Source organism: Amphiprion ocellaris, chromosome 4 (assembly GCF_022539595.1).
Source record: "Amphiprion ocellaris isolate individual 3 ecotype Okinawa chromosome 4, ASM2253959v1, whole genome shotgun sequence".
NCBI classification, from domain to species: Eukaryota; Metazoa; Chordata; class Actinopteri; family Pomacentridae; genus Amphiprion; species Amphiprion ocellaris.
Genome location: NC_072769.1, coordinates 12,907,332 through 12,929,241, shown reverse-complemented (window position 1 = coordinate 12,929,241; position 21,910 = coordinate 12,907,332). Strand labels below are relative to the sequence as shown.

General features: G+C 39.4%; 1 protein-coding gene across 3 annotated transcripts in view; it reads left to right on the top strand.

The window, feature by feature from the left end:
- The window catches only part of palm3 (paralemmin 3), a 44,879-nt gene that overhangs the window by 9,516 nt on the left and 13,453 nt on the right, over positions 1-21,910 (top strand). For 2 of the 3 annotated variants that reach the window (XM_055009526.1, XM_023278477.3), the window contains exons 2-7: positions 11,449-11,501; positions 12,038-12,118; positions 17,156-17,283; positions 17,848-17,920; positions 20,265-20,298; positions 20,878-20,925. In XM_055009526.1, coding sequence (XP_054865501.1) covers positions 11,457-11,501; positions 12,038-12,118; positions 17,156-17,283; positions 17,848-17,920; positions 20,265-20,298; positions 20,878-20,925 — 409 coding nt within the window. In that variant the 5' untranslated portion in view covers positions 11,449-11,456. The remainder of the gene's footprint in view (positions 1-11,448; positions 11,502-12,037; positions 12,119-17,155; positions 17,284-17,847; positions 17,921-20,264; positions 20,299-20,877; positions 20,926-21,910) is intronic. The other variant, XM_023278478.3, reaches the window with a different exon arrangement.

The following is a 21,910-nucleotide window of genomic DNA, read 5'->3' as shown; positions in this document are numbered from 1 at the left end:
TTACTTAAATTATTACTCAGTATTCAAAACTGTCAATTTTCTGTCAATTGAATCGCTTTAGAGGTGAACAATTTAAGCATGGCAAAAACATTAAAATACACACGCATTTTTAAAGTTAACTCATTTAAACCAGTCTTTATTTTATTTATTTATTTATTTATTACTATAATGAAATTGAAATGATTCTGAATTCCCGAAATGTGAAAATCTTTTTTTTTCTTTTAGGAAAAGTGTTAAAATGTTCTCGCAGGTGCACTATGGCAGGTACAGTTACTGTCATACATCAGTTGTTGTGAAACATCTGTGCATGTGTCTGCACATGTCTTGAGACCTGGTTATGACAAAATGTTGAGGGAACCATTGTAAGGTGTGTCACCGTGAGCTTGATGTGTGCAGGTAGAATGTCTGTAGCGTCACAGCCTCGAGTGTCTTGTCAGGATTTGTCAGAGCACGTCTCGAACTCTGATCCCTCTCTTCACATCACTTCCTCTAGTTCCTGTTCTTTCACTCATTTTAAACTCTCTGGTTCCCTGACAGATTTTTCATTTATATTTTGTCTGTGTCGTGTTCACTTCTTTCATTGTGTCCTTTCGTTTTTGATTTATGAGGCTGTCACCCTGCCTCTCATGATTTGTTGACTGTGAAGTACATGAGACAGATTAAGAGGACTGAGATATTTTAAAATTACAGGTTCACGTACACTGCTTGAGGCATTTTATATGATATAATACTACAGTATCAATCAGCCACAAAATGAAAACCATTAAAGGCACCTGCCTGTATTGTGTAGATCTCCTTTGTGCCACCAAAACGCAGGACTTCTGAGAGTGTCGTGGTAGAGTATCTGGCACTGCAATGTTGGAAGCTGATTCTTTGGCTTTCATGGGATGCGGCCCCCATGGATCGAACTTGTTCTTGCTCATCCTCTTGATGCCTCGTATGATCAGGGGAGTTTGCGGCCTGGATCACTGTCTTGGGTTCTTGGTCGTGTTGTGCATTGTGAGGGGATGCATTGTCCTGCTCTGGAAGGAGATTGCTGCCTGTGTTGTTGCCATGGGGGATGTGCTTGGTCTGCAGCAGTGTTGTACCATCCACATGAATGCCAGGACCCAAGATTTCTCAGGAGTACATTGCATTGTAATGAGGCGATCAATGTTCTACACTAAACCTGTCGATGGTTTTAATGTTGTGCATGTCTTTAACGACACTGTGCACCAAATTCAAACATGCTGTTAAACATTCAGAAGCTTTAGCTACCCTAAAATATGTTCTTAGTTGTAGTTCTTTTTTTTTTTGTAGCAAAATACAAATACATGATCCAAGTAGCAGGGAAACCTATAAATACACATGTGGGAGACCTTTAGATCTTTTTGTTAACATTTTGGTAACATCTTCACTCATCTGCAGAGTGTAGTGTCACAAACTCCTCATAGGTTAAAAACCGGTGTTTCCCCTCTGATCTCCTAAACATGAACGCTAATATGTGCCTCAGCTGTCTGTCTGCACAATGTTTTAGGAGATAAAGCTGTAGATGGAAGGGATCTGTAAATACCAAAACACTGAAAGCACAGTGATTAACTGACTAAAAGTGTAAGGGCAACAGTTGATAAGCCATTGTCTCCTGTGCTGTAGTTATGCAAGGTCATGACTGAGTGTACAAGTAAACACAAGGCAGAGCAGTAAACCAGCTATTAGCCAGGCCTTTCATGGTGGTAGGTTGTAATGTACAAGCGCTCTCCACATGCTTTTAAGGGGTTTCACAGAGGTCGGTGAAATATGTTTGAGACATTAACACATGATATTTAACCAATATAGCAATATATACCGTGTAGTGATATGACAAATGCATTTATATATATGTTTATGTGTGTGTGTGTGTATATATATATATATATATATATATATATATATATATAAACATGTAAGTATATAATGTAAGTTCAAAGTAATTTTGAAGCTACTTTTTTATATTAATTATATTAATATAGCTATTTATAGCTATTTATATGTGTAAAATGAGAGGTTAAACAGCCAGCTATGATTAATTGCAGCTAAATCACAGAACTGAATGTGATTTTAATTAGTGACTCAAAATGCCAAATGATAAATGATGTGATATAATGAAAATCTTGAAGATTAAAGCTTCAATATATAGACTGTAGAAGACAAATTTGTAGAATAATAAATGCTGACATTAGAACATATCATGACAGTATGATTTCATTCAATTGCACCATCCCCTTAGAAATGTAAAATATAACTTTTAAGAGGATTATATTTAAGACTGTAATAAGTTACTGGTTTTATTTTCTGAAGCCCAAAGTGATAGATTAGTCTGATGTCTATGAAACCAATATAACATGCAGCCTCATCTATTCTTATTCATTCTCATTCATATCCACACTGAATGTGTGTGTTTGCATATAATATGTGTGAACATAATAAATACATCTATATTCAATCTAATTATCTCTTGTTTGATTTTATTTTTCTTTAATATTCGAGCTTAGTGCATGTAAACTTTTGGAACCACTGAACTGATCTCAAAGCTGTTATGTCTCAACTGATTATCACTTTTTAAACTGAACCGTTCTGCATACAGTTGGACCAGTGCAACAATCTGACTTCTTTGCTTTGGGATTAAACAGATAATCCTGCATGTTAATCATACACAGCGAGCCAAGATGACTCACCAGAGCTGTATAGTGTGTTATTCCTCATCCTCACCATGCATATGTATGCTCCAGATGACCGTGTTAATCTCTGCCACCCCTCTGATGATTTGATGAGGGGATGACAAGGTTTTTACAAAAGCTTCCCCATGCTTTCGCTTTTGATCTGTTGCTCAGCTTAATGGTGGTGGAACTAATTTTCTTAACCCAAATCCTTCCAGACTTCATATTTAAAATGTGTGTGGCAGATGGTGATTTTGACATGGTGGGCAATCAGAAGCTCGCCCATATCGGGAACCACTCAGAGGGCAATGTCAAGCACTATGCAGCCATATACAGTAATTCAACTTATTTCAGACATCTGTGTTTGGCTGGAGACATAATGGCTGCACAAACTGTGGTTGACAGCATAGAAAATGTCAGTAACCTGGTAGATAATTATGAAAGACAGAAAGGAAAATGTGTTTCCATTTCGGTCCAGTTGCAGGTTTGACTAGAAATGTCCATAATCAGTAATTGCTGCCCTTTCTGAGCTTTTCGTGCCACGAGTGGAGAAAAACACATTGTTGGTGAATGCAGCCTGACCTTTGTGGACCCATGTAACAAAGACGTTGGATGGCAGTCAGATAAACTGACCAGTGGTATCTATCAGTCCATTCAGCCTAATGTTTACAGCTTTTGGTTTTGGTTTGTCTGTAATTTTAGTAGAGTGAATACAAAACTGAAAAATGACTACATGTAGCCTAACGGCCTGCATTGAGTGCTGCGGGTGCGTATTTTGTGCATTAAGTATTCCTGCAGTAGAAAACTGTGGGCAGAGCAAGCGAAGGCAAAGACCAGCCTACCTCCTGCTGAACAGAGACTCCATTGTGTATACGTGTGTGCGTGTGCATGCATGTGTGTACGTGTAGTACCTGACAGAACACCATTGATCCCCCTCAATCCTTTTTTGGGCCGTACGACTTAAGAGACAAAATGAGAGCAAAGAGAATTTGCTCCTTTGAGGTGCTATTGTTTCATCGCTTCTTCCTCAGCACTGTTTAGTCAGATTGTCAGTGCATTAAACTTGCTTTCGTCTAACCACTGAACACCGGGACCGTTGGAAGATTTCTTTTGATATTCCCTCGCAGTGATGCCTTTGATGCTTTCAAGCGCATGTGCTCCCTTGTGATCTTTTGTGCGTACATAGCTGCAAAGTTAATACACTGATAAATATGGGACTGGTAGGTTGATGACTTCTGCCGTGCTTTTAAGTGCACACATTATTTGAGCCTCTGCGTTGCTTAGATGCGAGGCAGCGGTCGGACTGTTGTGCCTGCAACGTGCAGCGGCGATAAAAGATTCAAGGTAACTCTGTGATGTATGTCGTTGATTTTGATAATCCTCGCATCCAAAGTCTATTACACTGTTAGCTCTGTGAGGTAGAGGCACACACAGATCGCACGTTAACCTTCCTTTTTTTTTCTGATGCACAAACACACACACACACACACACAGCAGTGGAATGCAGTGTTTTCATTCTCCTGACCTGGACTGTCAATCAAAGGAATTTGGCTGTGTGCTGTTGCAGCAGCACCATCCAAGCTACACAAATTCCACCCATACCACCCACACATGTACAGTACACACACACACACACACACACGTAGACATTACACATATTACACACACAAACGCACCCTCCCACCGTGTGTCAGTTTTATTTCTATCTAGATATGCTGCATATCCATCTCCAATAATGCAATTTTTGCTGCAGAGTCTGTAAAGCAGCTGAAAATCAATAGCTGATGAAAAAGCACTTTACAACAATTCGCTCTGTCCATCTCTCAAGCTGGAGAGTGATTGCCTCTTTGATTCCCCCGTCTGTGACTGAAGTTCAATCTAGGAATTTGTTTTACAGTTAGTTTGCTGACTGTTTAGGTCGGGCTCTTCCTGAGCAACGGCCGGTGACGAGAGCAGAGGATGTGCAGGTTCAGAGGTCAGGGTCGGTGCGATTACGTGTTCTGACGCTAATCGTCTGGAGGAAGGTGTTTGTGTTCTTCCTGTTCCTAAACACATGGGTGGAAGGATATTTCCAGCTTGCAGTGGCCTTGGAATACTTTGTCGATGTTTACACACTAGAGAATAAATGTGAAACCATCCAGATTGGACTTTTAAAACCTTTAGTCTCTGTCTAAATAGCATGCATTTTTATGAAAAAGATGATTTCTGCTTCTGTCTTCTTTGACTATTCAGTTCTGCGGCTTAAACGCTACTCTAAAGTGCTCCATTCCCTGAGACTAAAAAGAACTCCAGCAATGTTAAACAGAAGCAGCCAGAAGTGGCATGTAGAAGCAACATTGTAAATGAGCCTGAAGCAGATGAACTACACTTCAAAGCGGAGTTGATTCCAGTGTAGCATCACTAATACAGGTATTGTAAATTAATAAAGCTATGGATGTTGGTACTCAGATGTGCTTACAGTGTGTAATCCAGCATGCACAATCTGATAGCATAGCTCTACCTGCTTCCCACTCTCACCTCCGTCACCTTCATCCCTCCCATTTCTCCAACAAATGGAGCAGAAACCTCAGTGTGCAGAGAAGTCAGCGGTCTAACAGCGGCATTACTGCACCATCACACAAAGACAAAATGTCACCGGGTGGCCTTTTGGTGACTCTCTGCTCCTCCTCCAGCTCCTTCATACCTTGAGGCTATTTTAGCGGCTTAGTGTGCGGTATTTGTTCAGCGGCCAGTCTGTTACACGTAGAACACTCTGCATGTCTTCCTGATGTGAAGAACATCTTCGTTTTTTAGTCAAAGCGACGCCGCATTCTATCCACGTGTCTTTTGTCCTAGATCTTTTTTTTTCTGTTATATTTATGTGATGACTGCGATGTTTAAGTCATCAGAGAAGCTTTGTTAATAATTTATCCCAGTCTAGCAAGGACAAAAAGCTACCCCATGTCACAGTCTTGTTAGAGTCCCATGACCCAAAGTTCATTTTTCATGCTCCACTGCAGCTCATGTCCATCCCTGTGAAGTCCTAGTCAGTGACCCTGTACTCTCATCTGTCTGCCACATCCATGTTTTAGTCAAATATTATGCTTGAATAGGCAAGTTTCAGACCCTGAAAACACACGCATGAGCAACTTATCTACATTACATCTCTTGGATCTACTGTACACCACCACTGACCCTATATACTGCAAGCAAGTTGATAGAGAGCAGCAGGAGACACCAGAGGAATGCAAGTGCTGCCTGTCGGCTAACACCGATTGTGCTGATTGTCTCTCCCACAGTCTATTCAGCGAACCTTCTTTTTATGCGCTCAGAAAATTAAATGCTAATGCTTCGGCTTTTGTGGTATTTGCTCAGACTGAGAAAAATGATGACTTTTCTTTACATATGCGCTATGATTTGGATTCAGCTGAACACAAAATAGTTTCTGAAAGAAGTTCTTCTGGCCTTCTGATTAAAAAACACAGATATGTCTTGTCTTGTGGAAATAGCAACGCAGCTTAAGTTCCTAATTTTACATTCATATATGCAGTCAATTGTGCACTCCCTATGAGCGTATGTCAGAAAAAAAAGCCGTGAGCTGTGATAATAAACGATTCTTATAGTTTTCATTCCAGACACCCTACTGTGCTTCCATCTGTTCCCACAGAGCTAATGTCACTACACCAGCGCTTAGCATATAGACTCCATGACACCCCACTAGGCAAATATACATTGTTATATAAACATGCACACATACACTGAAGGTAAATATACACTGCATTCTTTTGCACTAGGCCTGGAGGAAAGAAAGAAAGCCTGCTGGTGGTTTGCAGTTAGACTGAATGACTGAGAGGCAGCTGGACTTCTTGGCCTTCCAGTTAAAGGTCAATAATCCCTAAAAGCAACAGGACTGGCAGTTATTATTTGTACTTAATGTAGTATTTTGTGTTATCCTCAACTTTGACACTGAAACTGTTAATCAATTAATTAGTGAGTCAACTGAAAATGAATTGGCAGCTATTTAAATAGTTTGAATAATTTATTAAAGAAAAATGCAACTTTGAGGGTTTGCTGATTTTCATTGTCTTATGGAGTTTGGAACTAAATCTCAATTTTTTGAATAACTACAGATACACAGTGTGTCACATCTGCAGATCAAACTACTAATAGAATTGTCAAGTCATCTCAAGTCACTCTTTTTTTTTTTTTTTAAACTATCGTGATCTTCCTGCTTTTCCAATAGAGATCACCTTTACAGATTAGCTTTGTAAGTTTAAATATTACAATTATTATTTGGGATATCTCAATCCCAGATCATGACAAATTCGAACCGATCGATATTCACAAAAACCTAAATCTGATCATTTGCTTCCATCTCCTGTCACAGGTGTGATGCATTTGAACTATCATCTTGATAAGAGTCTTGTCAATCAATAAATAAATACTCAAAAGAGTAAATTAAGCCCAACGTGAACAACTTATGCTGTGTTGACACTGCTGCTCTAAGCTACCAATATATGATGCAGGCTCAAGGGCTGCTGATTCATATGTCACTGGGATGTCGTAATGTTAGCCTAAGAGGTCACAACTTCACATAATATGTGCTTCAAGCTCATTAAATGTCACAGAAGACTTTGTTATGTTGCCCTTTATGAGATAGACTCCCCCTATGCTCTCTGCTTGCCACCACACTACTGCCTACCTCGTCTGGTAGCTACAGTATTAAACAATAAGTGGTGGAACAACCAGGTACTACAACTAATATACAATACTGTATATATGTGTATTATCAAAGAAAATAGCATTCGGTATCGGAAGATACTAAAATGAAATGGATTGGATTAGGGGGGAAAGCTTGATTGAGCCATCCTTAGTTAATCTGACAATATTATACATAATGCAAATTTACCTTAATTCTCTTTCTTAATTTACCTTAATTTAGTAATGTTAAGAAGCTACAGTGTCATTATTACCATTCAAAATTATACAGAAAACCCAACAAATCCAGAGATTCCCTTTTGAACAAGCACTTTGCAACATCATTGCCTAATTAAGAATGATTAGTTATTAATGAGAGTATTTGTTGATTTCAATCTTAAATCAAATGATTGTTTAGTCTCTGAAATGGCTGAAAAAGGCCCATCAGTCCTGAAGGCCAAAGAGGCTGTTGTTGCTTGAATAAAAGTTGAAAAAGTTCAGGTTTCTTCTGTCTTCACAATGGCTGAATGTCATTGATGTTCTCATATTGTGCATGCGGACTCTGTCACACCACCATCGTTTATTGGGACACTTTCTGAACATAAGAGGCATGGTAATGAGTTTAGAACCAACTGTGCTTTTTTTTTTACTATGACAAATCAAAAATGTCAACAGTGCAAATGGCCTTTTGAGTAATCAGTAAATTAACTGACCGCTGTAGTACTAATGTCCAGCAGAGCTTTCCACAAGTGCCAAACAGCCGCCTACTGGTTTAAGTACAGCCAGATATTTTATGATATTCATTTTTAATTAATTTTACTAAAATGGTTTTGAACAAGGTGCAGTTCACTTGGTGTGTACATTTACAACCATTAGCCTCTGCTTCAAAACTCACTCCCACATGCCCCAGTTAAAATCAGTGTAGTGGCAGTAAAATGTGCCAAAGGACAATTTCAACTTTTATGCCCATTTTTTTTCCTGTGTGTGTGCGTGCGTGCATGCGTGCGTGCGTGCGTGTGTGTGTGAACCCCCCTAGCTGGCTGCTCTTTCCCACTGACTGACTCCTCCACATCCTTGTGGAAAGCTCAGATAAAGTGTGCTTCTTTCCTCCATCTAGACTACCATTCCTCTTGCCTCAGCTCTTTTGTGTCTTTTACCGTTGTGCCTTCGGTCCATGTTGTGACAAAGTGTGAATGAGGTATTGGGAGGGTAAGAGAGGCCAACTGGGTGATGTAAAGTGGGAGAGACTGTGTGTGTGGGGGGTTCATGCCACTGAGATCAGGCAGCCTACATGCTCAACTGGCAACCATTTGTGTAAAACCCAAATTACTGCATTCAAACCAAACTGGTTTTTATTGGAACTGATCCTCGCTGGCATCCAACAGTAGCAGCCGAGCTATGTTCATGCCCCTGTGCCATACTGGATTTTAACTACTGCTGTTGAGATATATTAGATATAGTGTGAATTTACAGTCAAAGGTGCAGTGCAGATTTTGTTCAGTCCCACACCACGTTTGTGCGTTGCTGTGCTTTCTAAATACCACAAGATGATTGTGGGAGTTGTGTGAAAATTCACAGTAGAGCCACAAAGATTTGTGTTTAAAATACATATTTCATATTAATAAAACATCAAATTGGTTTTCGAAAGGTGGACACTGCCCAATAAAGAATATACATTATTTATAGGGAATCTGGAATGATTTATAGTATCTACAAAACTCTCATCCTGATTTTCAAAAAATACATCGATTGCATCTCTCTTCTTTTATCGACCACATTACATAGGTTTTTGGAGGGAGTTTCTTCTTATCAGAACTGAGGACTGATTAATCAGGGCATTGTGTACAGTAGTGATTTGTGGTTTGGGGCTGCATTCATAAAATTTAATTAGATTGACAGATTAATTTAAATGATCTGTAGAGCTGCAGTATTGTTGCATATCATTCACACTTTGTGGACATTAGGAGGTCTGAATCCCAAACCAGTTGCTGCAGCTCATATCACCTCGTCCCCTCCCATATTCTATTTTTCTGCCTCTCTTCATTCCAAACATCTTGACTTTCTCTGTCTCTCAACTTTTTGACTTTGTCAGCCTTCCCTTCTCCACCCTTCTGTATCATGTCTAATTATCGAAGTCAGTGTGTGTCTATGGGGAGCTCCTCAATACCTCCTCATCAAAGCCTCTGTTTGTGTTTGCTTGTTTATCTCTAGCTGCTATTCTAGGCGCTCTCCTGGAGCCCTGATGAGACACAAGCCTCTGCTCCCTACGGGGGCTTATACTGTAAGCTGTCACTGCACCTCCAGTCATTCAAAAACCCTGCAACAATGTGATTTTGTCTCTGTCTACCTCTGTTGCTCTTGAAGGGTGCATTCTCTCTTGTCTTTCAATCTCTCTTTATATTATTTATATATATTCTCATATGTCTTTCTGTTAAAGCTTCCTCTGTGTCTCCTTCAGGTTTTTTTTTTTAAGATCCGCAGTGGAATGAAAGACATGCTAGAGGTTGTTTCCCCATCAGAATGTTTTCCCTTCCCTCTTCCTCTTTCATCCTTGTCTGTTTTCCCCTCCATACAAAGTGCACCTACATTTTCATATTGTTTCATATGGGACCTTTTCCCCTGTGACCCCCCACCACCGACCCCACACCTGAAGCGTGCCAAAAGGAATCCCTCAGGTGTTGGTAAGATAAAGTTTCTCGCGATGATAAGTAACACCCACTAAAGCTTTGAAAGATCTCCCATATTGGTAGAGCAACGATAGCATAAGCTCTACCGAGTTGCCTTCTGGGGAGAAATGAGAGCTCTCATTTGTAGAGCGTGCCTGTCAGCATGTGGAGGGTGTTTTTTGGGAGAGGTAATGTGGCCGAGGGTAGATATGTTAAAGCGTATTCAGGAAGTTTATTACATTTTATTGAATTTTAAGTGTTAGTGTCTAGTTTTACCCTGAAATCTAGCGTCACTATTTAAATTTTATGTTCCTTTCGGCGTCTTGAGGAATTTTCTGTTTATGAGGTTTTGCAGGTTATGCATCTGGTGGCACATATTTTGCGCTTCAAAGCCCTGTGATGGCGATTAGCGGCAATAGCTGTGACAGCGTGGCATTTGGAACAGAAATGGGGGCCCTGTATTACTCAGATCTCTCCCAATGTGACATGTCGGTTGCTGTGATGGATAAATGCTTTTTGGTGTAGGACAGACATCTTTATGCATCACACAGGATTATTGGCGACTGGAAGATTGTTGCTGCAAAACCTCCCATCTTCTGTATCACTATAATTATTTTCTATCATTTGAAGCCTTTTTTTTTTTTTTTTTTGCGAAACCCTCCTAGTGCAGAATGGCATGGTCCAAAAATAGGTGTTGTTTTCTCCTGAGAAGTTTACTTGTATTTTTAAGATGGAAGGTTTCCCTCTAAAAGCAGAGTTACGACTTGTGATAGCAGGAACTCACTAATGACTGAGTTGCCGTGAGCTGGTTGCTACGTATGGCTCTGCTCTACGCTCTGCCATGTACTTCTGCGTTTTGGGAGCTCAAATATTGTCCCATTTAATGTCAGCTGCAGGGGAAAACAAATATTGCCCATGCTTATTTTCTTAGAGACACCTGAGGTTGTGTCATGACAAAACCAAAAAGCAGAGTGGAGGTATAGCAGAGACAATTTTTTGTGAGGATTGTGGGTCATTGTGGCTTTGAAGATGATGCCACCTGCTAAATTGCAAAGGCTTTCTGTGATGTTATTACCGCTCATCAGCTGCCTCTATGCTCTCTGATGTAGCAGGGATGAGACTCCAGGAGTTTGACACAGAAATGCTGTTTGATTCTCTTCTTGGTACACCCGTTCGACCCCAGACAGCTTTTGCACCTGCAAGGACAAAATAACAGCCCAAAAAGCACCCAAAATGGACAACTCGGCAACAGATGAATTTAATAGGATTTTTAACCAAGTCCAGAGAGTCCATCTGAACTAATAGCTTGAGCTTCTTCCCTCAAACCAGTGAACACAGCAAACTCTGGGAATAAATGAACCCAGCCGACTTGTCTTGTTTTTGTTTAACCTCTGATCTCCAACCTTCGATCCTGTCTGGTTGTGTCACAGGTGCCGAGATGGACGAGGCAGAGAAGTACAAACAGCGACTGGAGGCCATTGCTGTGAGTCTACACACACACACACACACACACACACACACACACACACACACACACTTATCTGTATACACAAAGAAAGAGAGGGTAAAGAGACTAAGCTGTGCTCTTGGAGCTGTCTGTAGCGCTTAAATAATTTATTGAGTGTGCAGTGTGGTGAGCCAGGGTGTCCCTGGTCCCACGAAAACAACACCAGTTTGCCATGAGGACAGCTGCTTTAAGCATTTTGGGAAATAGAGTATAGCTAATGTCTATGGTGACAGTGTCCTTATGGCAGATGGCTGACCAGGTGTCCTCATTTTACTCATTCCCAGTCATGTCTTATTCTCTGATGTCTCTTCGCTTTCTTTGTTACAGTTTATCTACATCAGCCCATTCACATGTTTGTCTGTTAATCTGAGTTTTTTGGTCTGCCTTTTCTCTTCATTTGAATAAAATACTCCTCCAGCTTCCACTCCCTGTCTACTAAACTATCAATATGTCAATGTTCACTCTCTTTGTTTGCAATTTCTTCTCTTTCCTCCTCCTTCTTCCTTTTCCAGGAGAAGCGTCGTCTGCAGGAAGAGCAGGACAAAGCCAGAAGAGAGATGGAGGATGAGAAGCTCAGACTACAGCAGCTCAAGGTCTGACACACATATTCAAGAGGATCTAACCTGTCTCATTCATTTACACGCATCCTCACTCACGCACACATGCAGCCTTAATTTCACTCAGCTAAAATCCTCTGTAGACTCATTCTGGCTTGTTAGCAGCAGATTGAATCCAAATTTATTTCCTTTTAGCACACAGTCTCACACACACATATACGCAGTTGAACTGTAAGTACGGCCTTCCACATTTCCTGGTTCTGAAAGTTTCTCACAAGGTTAGAGGCGAGCCTTCCTTTGCTGAAATCAGATTTTATGTGAGTGTTTACACACTCTGCAAGTCACAGAGCTGCTCTATTGTTTTCACATCGTTTCCAGACTGGCGTTCCCACTTCCTACTCCACTGTGTTATGCAGCCCTGAGGCACATTCCTCAAGTTGTGTGAAATTTGTGCAGCAAGTGTTTTGGTGCATACTGGTATGCATGCATGTGCCAGTGTGGTCATGCAAGAGAATGTTTTGCATGTGAGTTTGTGCATGGCTGTCCAAACATGAATTGCATTTTTGAGTGCAAAATCAATTTGCCACAGGCTTCACAGATGAATCTTAAATGGTTATTCTGATACTTGCTCTCTCATGAGGAAAAAATCATCTCAGCTTTTATATATTCATTAGCTTTGACATTGACTTCAACCCCGGGGTAGATTCAAGGATGTGATAGCACGGAGCGGCAGCTTATATGCAGCTCCCGACCTGCAGGGAAGTTTAGAGAGGGCTGAGTCCAGCTAGCTAAAGGCAAAGAGAAGGAACAGAGCCAGGCTTGTTCTGCACTGCATTAGGAAACAGAGGTGGTATTGTGATGCTTATAGTTAAGTAGGTAGCTGCTGGCTAACAGTTGCCAAATTTTGGAAACATCAGCCCATCAGCTGGAAGGGAGCCGTACATTAGACACTTACAGACATCGTTTGGGTTTATATAGTAGGAAAAAGTGTAGCTGTTGTGAGTTCATGGCACTGGATTTTATGCATTGGACAGATATGATTACATTTTTTTTTTTTTTTTTTTTAACTGCATTTTATTCAGTAAGAGTTCCCTGAAGATTTGTTTCCACTCGTCAGGGTCAGCTCCAGACCAGTTAAGGTGTAGAGTTTACTGTCTGGCTCTGGGGGACTTTAGCAGCACAGATACTTGCTGATACAAGCGCTTCAACCAAGGTCAGCTGGTTGCAACACGGCTGTTATACCTACTAAGTAACCCTGCAGCCACTGTTATTAGTCCTGACATCCAACCGCAATCTGAAAAGTAAAATTCTGAGCACATATTACTGTGTCAGTGTAGCATAGCTGAAAACATTACAATTTGTTAAGTGATGGTTTTATTAGTCTTGAAGAGGTTCTAAGCAAAAAAAAAAAAAGATATTAAACTGCATTAGTGGAATAAATGGTTGCAAGCTTGGTTTGATAAGCCTGACAAATACTGTTGCCACAATTATCTTAGCAGATTGTGCAGTGATATTTCACCATATTTGTTTGTTTTGACATGTGGAGGAAGCAGAAGATATGTCCATCTTTAGCTGATACCAAAACTAATTACTTCCAAACTTTTCCAATATGATTTCTTTTTTAATATTACGAGATAGATTTTCTTACAACAAAGTTTGCAAAAGTCTGTATAAAATATATTATATGCTTGAAACAAAAGTGCAAAAGCTTGGAACAGGTAGTGATTTTAGGGTGCTGTATACCGTTACTGAGTCTCCGATACCAGTATTTACAGTATCTTACAGCACATTTGACATCCCTAGATTGTACATATTGTTTTTACTTGTTCGGCTCAAACCTAAATAACTATGTCAATGACTTATGATTGCATTCTTGAAAGGTAGGGTTAGGGTTATGTCACATCCATATAGTGATTACTAATTAGTACAGGTTAAAATAATCAAATTTTGCAAGAATTTGAAATGCAAAGTAGTTTTTTGTAGTCTGGGATGGACTGTCAGGCTTTGCAGTAAAAAATGATGCTCTGTGTACAGCTGTGTGGGATGTTTCTGTCATAAAGTGCAAACACACCTACAGCATTTAAAGGGTGACAGATGTGAAGTCAGTGGCTAAATCACCAGAGTTTTAGTGTTGCATGTGTGAATAGCAACAGTGGAAACAGCGCATTATAGAAAGTATTAGACCTAAATGAGTGATATGTTTATGTTTTTGTGTGTTTGTCAGACACTGGTAATGACTTGCTTAGAATATGATGTTCAGACAGTAGTCAGCTCGACAGACTACTGAGAATTGGGCTCTTGTTTCTGTAAAACGTGAAAGTAGTTGGTTTGGTTCTGGTGAGTAGCCTCGGGCAGCTTTCGTTCACTGGGTCGAGTCTATTCACTGGAGAGAAATGCAGTATTTAGACAAAAATAAAAATTTCACACACGTGCTTTAAATTCATGCTTGTGTCTTCTGCTGGATGATTGAGAGGAAAGCAGGTGACAGGAACTCACAGGGGTTTCAATCTCTCAGCTTTTCTCTCATCCTCATGTCTGTCTTCCCCATGTGAACTTCTCACTTGGACCATGACACTGATTTATTTATCTTACTTGTCCTCCTTGTTTAGGCCTCACGTTTTTGCTTTAAGCTGTGTCTAAAATCCAAACCCTCATTTACCAATCTGTACGTAAACTATTTGTAATTGACTCTATAGCAAGTGCTACCTTGAGATTTCAGACACTTTTGAGGCCTCATCATCCTCTGTAAGACGCGAGTGTGTTGTTTTTTTGTGAGACTGTTAGCAAGCATGTTAAGTACCCTCAACACAGTCAGTATACACTACAAAGCCTTTAATTTTTCAGCGCACTGTTGTCAAGGGTCCCACAATGCGAAGTACAAAGAAAACATTGAAACCAAGCATGGCAGTTAATGAAACAGCTCCAGGAATATCTCTGAAAACAAACAAGAGTTATATAGTAGGTATATTGTTTAAGAAAATATCACTTTGTACCTCAAAAGGCAATAGTGAGTCACTGTAGTGTCCAGTGTGCCTTTGCTTGTCATTATTATCCAACATAAAATACACAAGTTTCCTTTCAAAACAGGGGTTACAAAGTGCTTCAGAAAGAAAAAAATACACAAAACCTTAGATAAAACAGTAAAAGAAATAAAACATAAGAAAAAAACACTGTAACTTTAAAAAGACCAATAACCAAGTACAAAAATGTACATAACTGACTGTTTTCCAATGTCTCTTTGGTGCCTTTGCTTCCCTTTTCTGAAGGTGGCTTGCCTCTGTAACAAATGAGGTAAAAAGAGCATGTATTCAAAATACACAGCACACAAGCTGAGTAAATAACGATTATGTATAAGGTGCTGTTTTTCATAATTAAATAATAATGTGGATACCAGGAAGACAAGCTGGTTTGGACTAGTGGGAGTAAGAGGGATCCCCAATCACAGACTCCACCTTTAAGCTTTAGTTCAGTTTGCATTGACGTCCAACAGCACAAGGACGGTATTTTTTTTTAAGGAGTACCATTCTAGTTAGGGGCATTGATGTGTTAAGTTGTAACTACAAAAACGTTGTTCTATAAAGTACACTAATGTACTAGTAACATCAATAGTAACATCAGCAGATTTGAGGCACGGTATCACAGTGCTCATGTCATGGAAACAACTTTTCAGAGAACTGTATACTGTTTTTAAGGAAATTTATATTAAATATTAATAATTCTAAAAAATATATATACACATACATACTCATTAAAATGGTGGAGAGTAGATATAGTGGTATATATTTAATTTATACTGGATAATTGCCTGTAGGTATTTAGTTCTTTCTTTAAGTGTTACGTCATTTTTAGATGTTAAGTTTTTCTGATAGGCTATTGCTAACTAGGTTAGTTGCAGTATACACACATGGACAAAATTGTTGGTACCCCTCGGTTAATGAAAGAAAAACCCACAATGGTCACAGAAATAACTTGAATCTGACAAAAGTAATAATAAATAAAAATTCTATGATAATTATCCAATGAAAATCAGACATTGCTTTTGAACCGTGGTTCAACAGAATTATTTAAAAAAATAAACTCATGGAACAGGCCTGGACAAAAATGATGGTACCGTTAACTAACCGTGTTAAACCACGGTTCAAAAGCAATGTCTGATTTTTATTGGTTAATTTTCATAGAATTTTTTTAAATTATTACCTTTGTCAGATTCAAATTATTTCTGTGACCGTTGTGGGTTTTTCTTTCATTAACTGTGAGGTACCAACAATTTTGTCCATGTGTGTATGAGCAAGCTGGGCTTTGTTAGTTTATTGTTAGCCTACTGTTTATGGTTTTGACTTTAATTCTTTTGTGAACTGAGTTAATTAGTAACACTCCCTGGCATGTTTCATTAATGTTTGAAATATATTTAAATATTCTGACCATTGTTGTTAAACAAAACATTCATAGCAGATGTGGCAAAGAGGTTAAATTACTGTCGAGTTTTTCTTGACAATGGGATTACAACAAATTTGTGAACAATGAGCAGTCTAAAGTTCTGTGGATCTGTTTTTTTTTTTGTGCTTTGAAATATCAATATTATTTGCCACAAAAACTGGTCAGGCTGTCATTGAATTTGCTGCATTTATTAAATTGCTGCTTTCACTTTCACACAAAAAAAAGAAAATAAATTGAAAAGGCCACCTACACTACAGCTGTGTGGTCTGCTTAAATCAATATTAGAATATTAGTAAGGATACTTTGTCAGATCTATACAAATCACAATACAGTCAAATTAAATAAACAATTCAAAATAACCTAAATGTCTCTGTTTTTTGGCTAATCCACTAAATGAGGTACCCCGCAAGTTACAAAAGTCAGTGAGGATAGCCTTGCTATTATAAATGCTATATATTAAAGGCATAATACACATTAGCAGTGCTGTGGGGGTTGGCAGATTAGTGTCATGTTGCAGTATATAACACCATGTTTTTTTTACATCTTGCATACCATAGCACAATCAGATTACTGGACTACAGTAGTAAGAAAAGTTGACTCATTCTTATCTCCTCTCCTTCTTCCTTCTCGCTCCAGAGGAAGTCTTTGAGGGACCAGTGGTTGATGGAAGGAGCTCCCTTGTCCCCGACCTCCCTGGACGCCCAGAGCCCTCGCTCCCCTCTGTGGGGCACACAGGCCCAGGAAATGGAAAAGCACATTGACAAGTACATCCACAGTGTCTTTATGTTTGTGTGTGCATGTGCAAGTTAGGGTGAGACAATGAGACAGCGCATGAAAGAACTGTCACATTTTTCTTGTGTTTATACAGCTGAAACTTCATGTGTAATTGATAGTCACTGCATTCCCTTTTCTATTTTTGTTTTCTTGTAATTCTCGCTGTTGTTGTACATTATGTATGCTCTGGCAAAGCTGAATTTGAAATCTGCCAGTATTGAACTTGGGAACAGAGACTGAGAGTGTGAACCAGCCCGCACACTTGCCAGACAGCTCGACTTTTCTTTATTGCAGTCGACAATGTAGTCAAGCCCCTAAAGACTACACTCTTAAGATCCCAATCTAATTATTCCAGAGGTCTACTGCTCTTCCTGAGTTTTCAACAAGACTCCTCGCACATGGCCTTTGGGGGAATTTAAGCTTCCCATTTAAGAAAAAAAAAAGTGCTTATAGTAGTGTTACATACTGTCATTTAAAAAAAAATGAAAATAGCTTTGATGTGTTTGTTTTTGTGCGTGCGTGTGTGTGTGTGCACGATTGTGTGTCTGTCTCAGGTTGCAGTCAGAGAGTCAGCGGTTGGCAGAGGAGCGAGAGAAGCTGGAGGAACAGACGGCGGATGGCCAAACGGTGCAGAACATGCACACACACATACACTCACCCACTCACTCTTTGGACACAAAGGGGGTTGAAATATGCGTTGAACAAGCTTGCTCCATCATCTTCCATTAGGCAGAAATTTTCCCACAACTTCTGTCCGTAGCTTTTTGCCTTGCATAATGCATTACCTCTCTTAATGTACCTTTGATGTAGCACGTCTTGTTCAAAAGCAGGAACTTTATGAATTCAGGCAGCCCTGTTACATAAACAATACAGCACTTGATCCCCTCTGGAGTTGTTGTTTCACCTCAAGCCAAGCGCAAATATGTTAACTGCACCAAAATGAATGTCTTTTATAGTGGGGACAAAAGAGCCGTCCAACCTCTTCTACTGTCTGCTCCAGGGTTTTTTCATAAATTTTGCCAACGTTATATATACTCATCTTAACCTTGGCTTCTGGAGTACGGCTTAAATCAACTGTAGACATAAACAGAGGGTTCTGTTTTTAATAGCTTTGACAGCCGATTAGCCACGCTGGCTGTGACAGAGGAAACTTTGAATGTATGACATTATCCTTGATGTGAACACTGTAAACATCCCCAGCCAATAAATCTTTGTTTACTGGGCAGACTGGAAGTGAATGACAGCTAATATCTGGCATATAAAACATGCACATGATTTTTTTTTTCTGTTTTTGTCTGCATAAGGCTCTCTGATGAGCCAAGGAGTGTGATGACATGTTGAGGTTCCTGAATCTGCACAGACAGACAATCATCTGTCAATCATATTTATCATTATGGAGCTGATGTCAACTTTTCATTGGTTAAAGAAAGACTATGTAGTTTTTACTGAGCTGCAGGGATCATATTTATGTTCCCAGGGTCCTGTGTCCCCCACTTCTGGATTTAGTTACCACACATTAAAACACCTATTGTGTTCAGGTCAAATTTGGTGCATTTAAAGGTTTTTTTTTCATTGGAACAAACCCTAACTTCTCACCAGTGCTGGGAAACAGACCACCCCGTTGACAAGTTTTCACATTCCAGTTCCGAGGGCTCAGCAGTGCTGAAACACACTTTTTTAATCACTCATGCAACAAATACCAAATAATTATCTCAATAAAAACCAACAGTCACCCTGTCCAGGAGTGTCAAGTCAGCATTGAACTAATCAGATTACTGTGACTGAAAACATCTGAACCCACATCCGTTGTGTGTTAAGTGTAGTTGCTAGAAGCTATAGCTTTACATTGGCTGCGTAAATTGGGAAAGGTCTTTCAGGGGTGACCACTCAAGCCTGGGGGAGGGGTGTTTGGTTCCTTCCCACCGTCGTCGACTGCTTGCTCATAGGGAAGACAAAGACAGCTTTTCATCATAAGGTCTTCACCCTACTATGTGAAGTGCTATGAGACGACATATGTTGTGAATTTGCACTATGTAAATATAACTAGATTTAATTGAATCAATGAAAGAAAGCAATTAGGAAAGCAACATTTCTCACTTCATTTTCTTTCTTTTTTAAATGTGTTTACACCATCCGTGTTACTAGGGCAATATTGTTAACCTAATATTCATAAAGCATATTAACTGAATTTAACTGCAAGTGGGATGAATCTGGCAGTAAATGTGGCCGCTTTGCGACAGAAATAAACCCAGTGAAGCGAGACTACATGTTACAGAAGTTCATCAGTTTGTGTAACAAAATGTTACATATGCTTGAATTGAAAAATAAAACTCCGATATCTTTGTTGCATTCGCCCACCTAACAGTAAGATACTGACAGAAAAATATTCCCACACCAAAGTGCCACTTCAATGCAGCAACCAATGCGCAGTAGAAGCCAGTTTTAGAAGTTATTTTCCCAGTTGACTAAAGCAGATGCCAGTTAAGAAACATCATGTTATTGTTGGACCAAGGATTGTGTAGTACGTTATTTTTACTGCATAAAAATAATTTTTTTATGACAAAAAAAAATTGCCTTTTAGTACTTTTTAAAGTTACCCTTTAAGTGGCACTTTTCGGCTTGCTCACTCCCCCTTGTGACCACCTATGAAGGTTGGTCGCTTTTTAATGAACGTCACCCATCAGATAGTCAGACAATGGACAGATCAGTTTAGTCTCCATTTGTCTGAGCTTTGTAGGAGAGACATTTTGACAATTTTAGACAACACAAGGAAATATATTTCTTAGAATTTACTCTGGATTGTGTCTGTTTCCTCAAAGCTTGTGTGATGTTCCGGTATTTGCATTTCATTTGTTGTCTCTTGTGTTGATTTGCCTTTCAAAATACACTGGAGGTTCAGGCAGCACATCACAAACAGTTTGACTGTTTGAGGCACAGTAAATTTAATTTCTTCCCTGTCCCTTTTACCCAGCAGGAGGCTGTAGAACAGGCAGATGCTGCAGCAGGTAAGTGGGATCAGATGAACATTTTGGTACAAAGAAATGTAAAAATTACAGTGGACATTTTAGAAAGTTACATTTCATTAGCTTTTTAGCCTTTTAGAGAGTGATACATTGATTAAATCTTTGCACTGTAGAATAGTTACCTTGAGCATTTTCAGGGTGTTTAGCAAGCTCTAACATCTCGAATATGTAGCAGAGTGCAAAGTGTAGCGTTGCTGTCATCCATCTGCCTACATCTTTCAACACTCACATGACATTCTGTCCAATTCCTCCTAACACGTGCAGACACACTTCCTGGCTGCCACCACCTGTTAGTCAACAGCTGAGCTTCTGATGTTGCTCTTACTTAATTACAGCAGTACATATTGATGAGATTTTATTTGTTAAATGCTTGAAATTCTTTCCATTTTTCTTAGTTTGCATGCAGTAAAATGGAAAATGGATACTATCTACCATCTTTTGCAGTATTCTAATGTTGCCCTTGTATGTCATTCTATGATTAATCAGCACTTTATTGAGTCGCAATTCACAATTCCTTCGTATAACAGTACGGTCATTAATCACAAATTATTTTGTCCTCAGAAATGATGAAAGATGTTGTGCAGAATGGAGAAAACAAGGCAAGATCAGGTGGGTGTAACACTGAAATATTTTACAAAACCCTGATATGCTCCACAATATCCTAAACGTATCGCACCACATTATGTTCGGGTGCTCATATCAGCATCTTGAGCCTGAACATATTGTATACCCTCACCATTTTTCCTCTTGGAACTTCTTGTCTAATCATCATTTCATGTCAACCCCTGAAAGACCATCACATCCCCTACAGAAGCCTACATGCACTGTATATACTGAACTTAAGAAATTAGCATTATAAAAGAGGGAACAGCACAGCCACACCTGTACTTCACAAAAAGTTCATACATGCTGTGATGAATATTCACTCATGTTGAATAAGGGTTTGAATTTAAATGTATGCTAATGAGCACTGAAGTGCATAACTTGCAGTTTTAGAGGGCAGCAGGTTCATGGACATGTCAGCTGGGATGCTACTCAAGCTGTTGAAGACAAAAGAATTCTTAAAATGAAGCTAGCCCATCTATTTGTATTTAAATCATCTAGAGTCTATAACTTTATTGTTCAGATGGCAAAATCCAAACTTGCATCTAAAGCAAGTTGTAGTTTAACTGCTGTTCACGTTCTTTCTGTGCATGTAACTGTTTAATCAGCCACTGATTCTTTTTTGTGTTTGTCTGAAGCTTGTTTCTCCACTTAATGGCACAGCAAATATCCACTGAAAATGGTAGTTAAATTTTGCTGTTTGACAAATAGATGTTTTTATTCATTAGTCTACAATGTGCTGCCTGTTGCTAAAACTGTATAATCCTTTATTAGCTTCTGCATTTTCTAACAGAGCAGAGGTGAGTGAGTCGTCCATGTAGTGCATTAAGATTTATAGATGGCAGAACATTTTAACAGCAGTACAATACACAAATTGATTGTACTGAGCACTGACGTATTTGTGGCAAAACAACCTCTAATTGTAATCAAATAACGCTGCATCTACACCAACCACACTAAAAGGGAATCATCAGTGTTCATCACTTTGTGG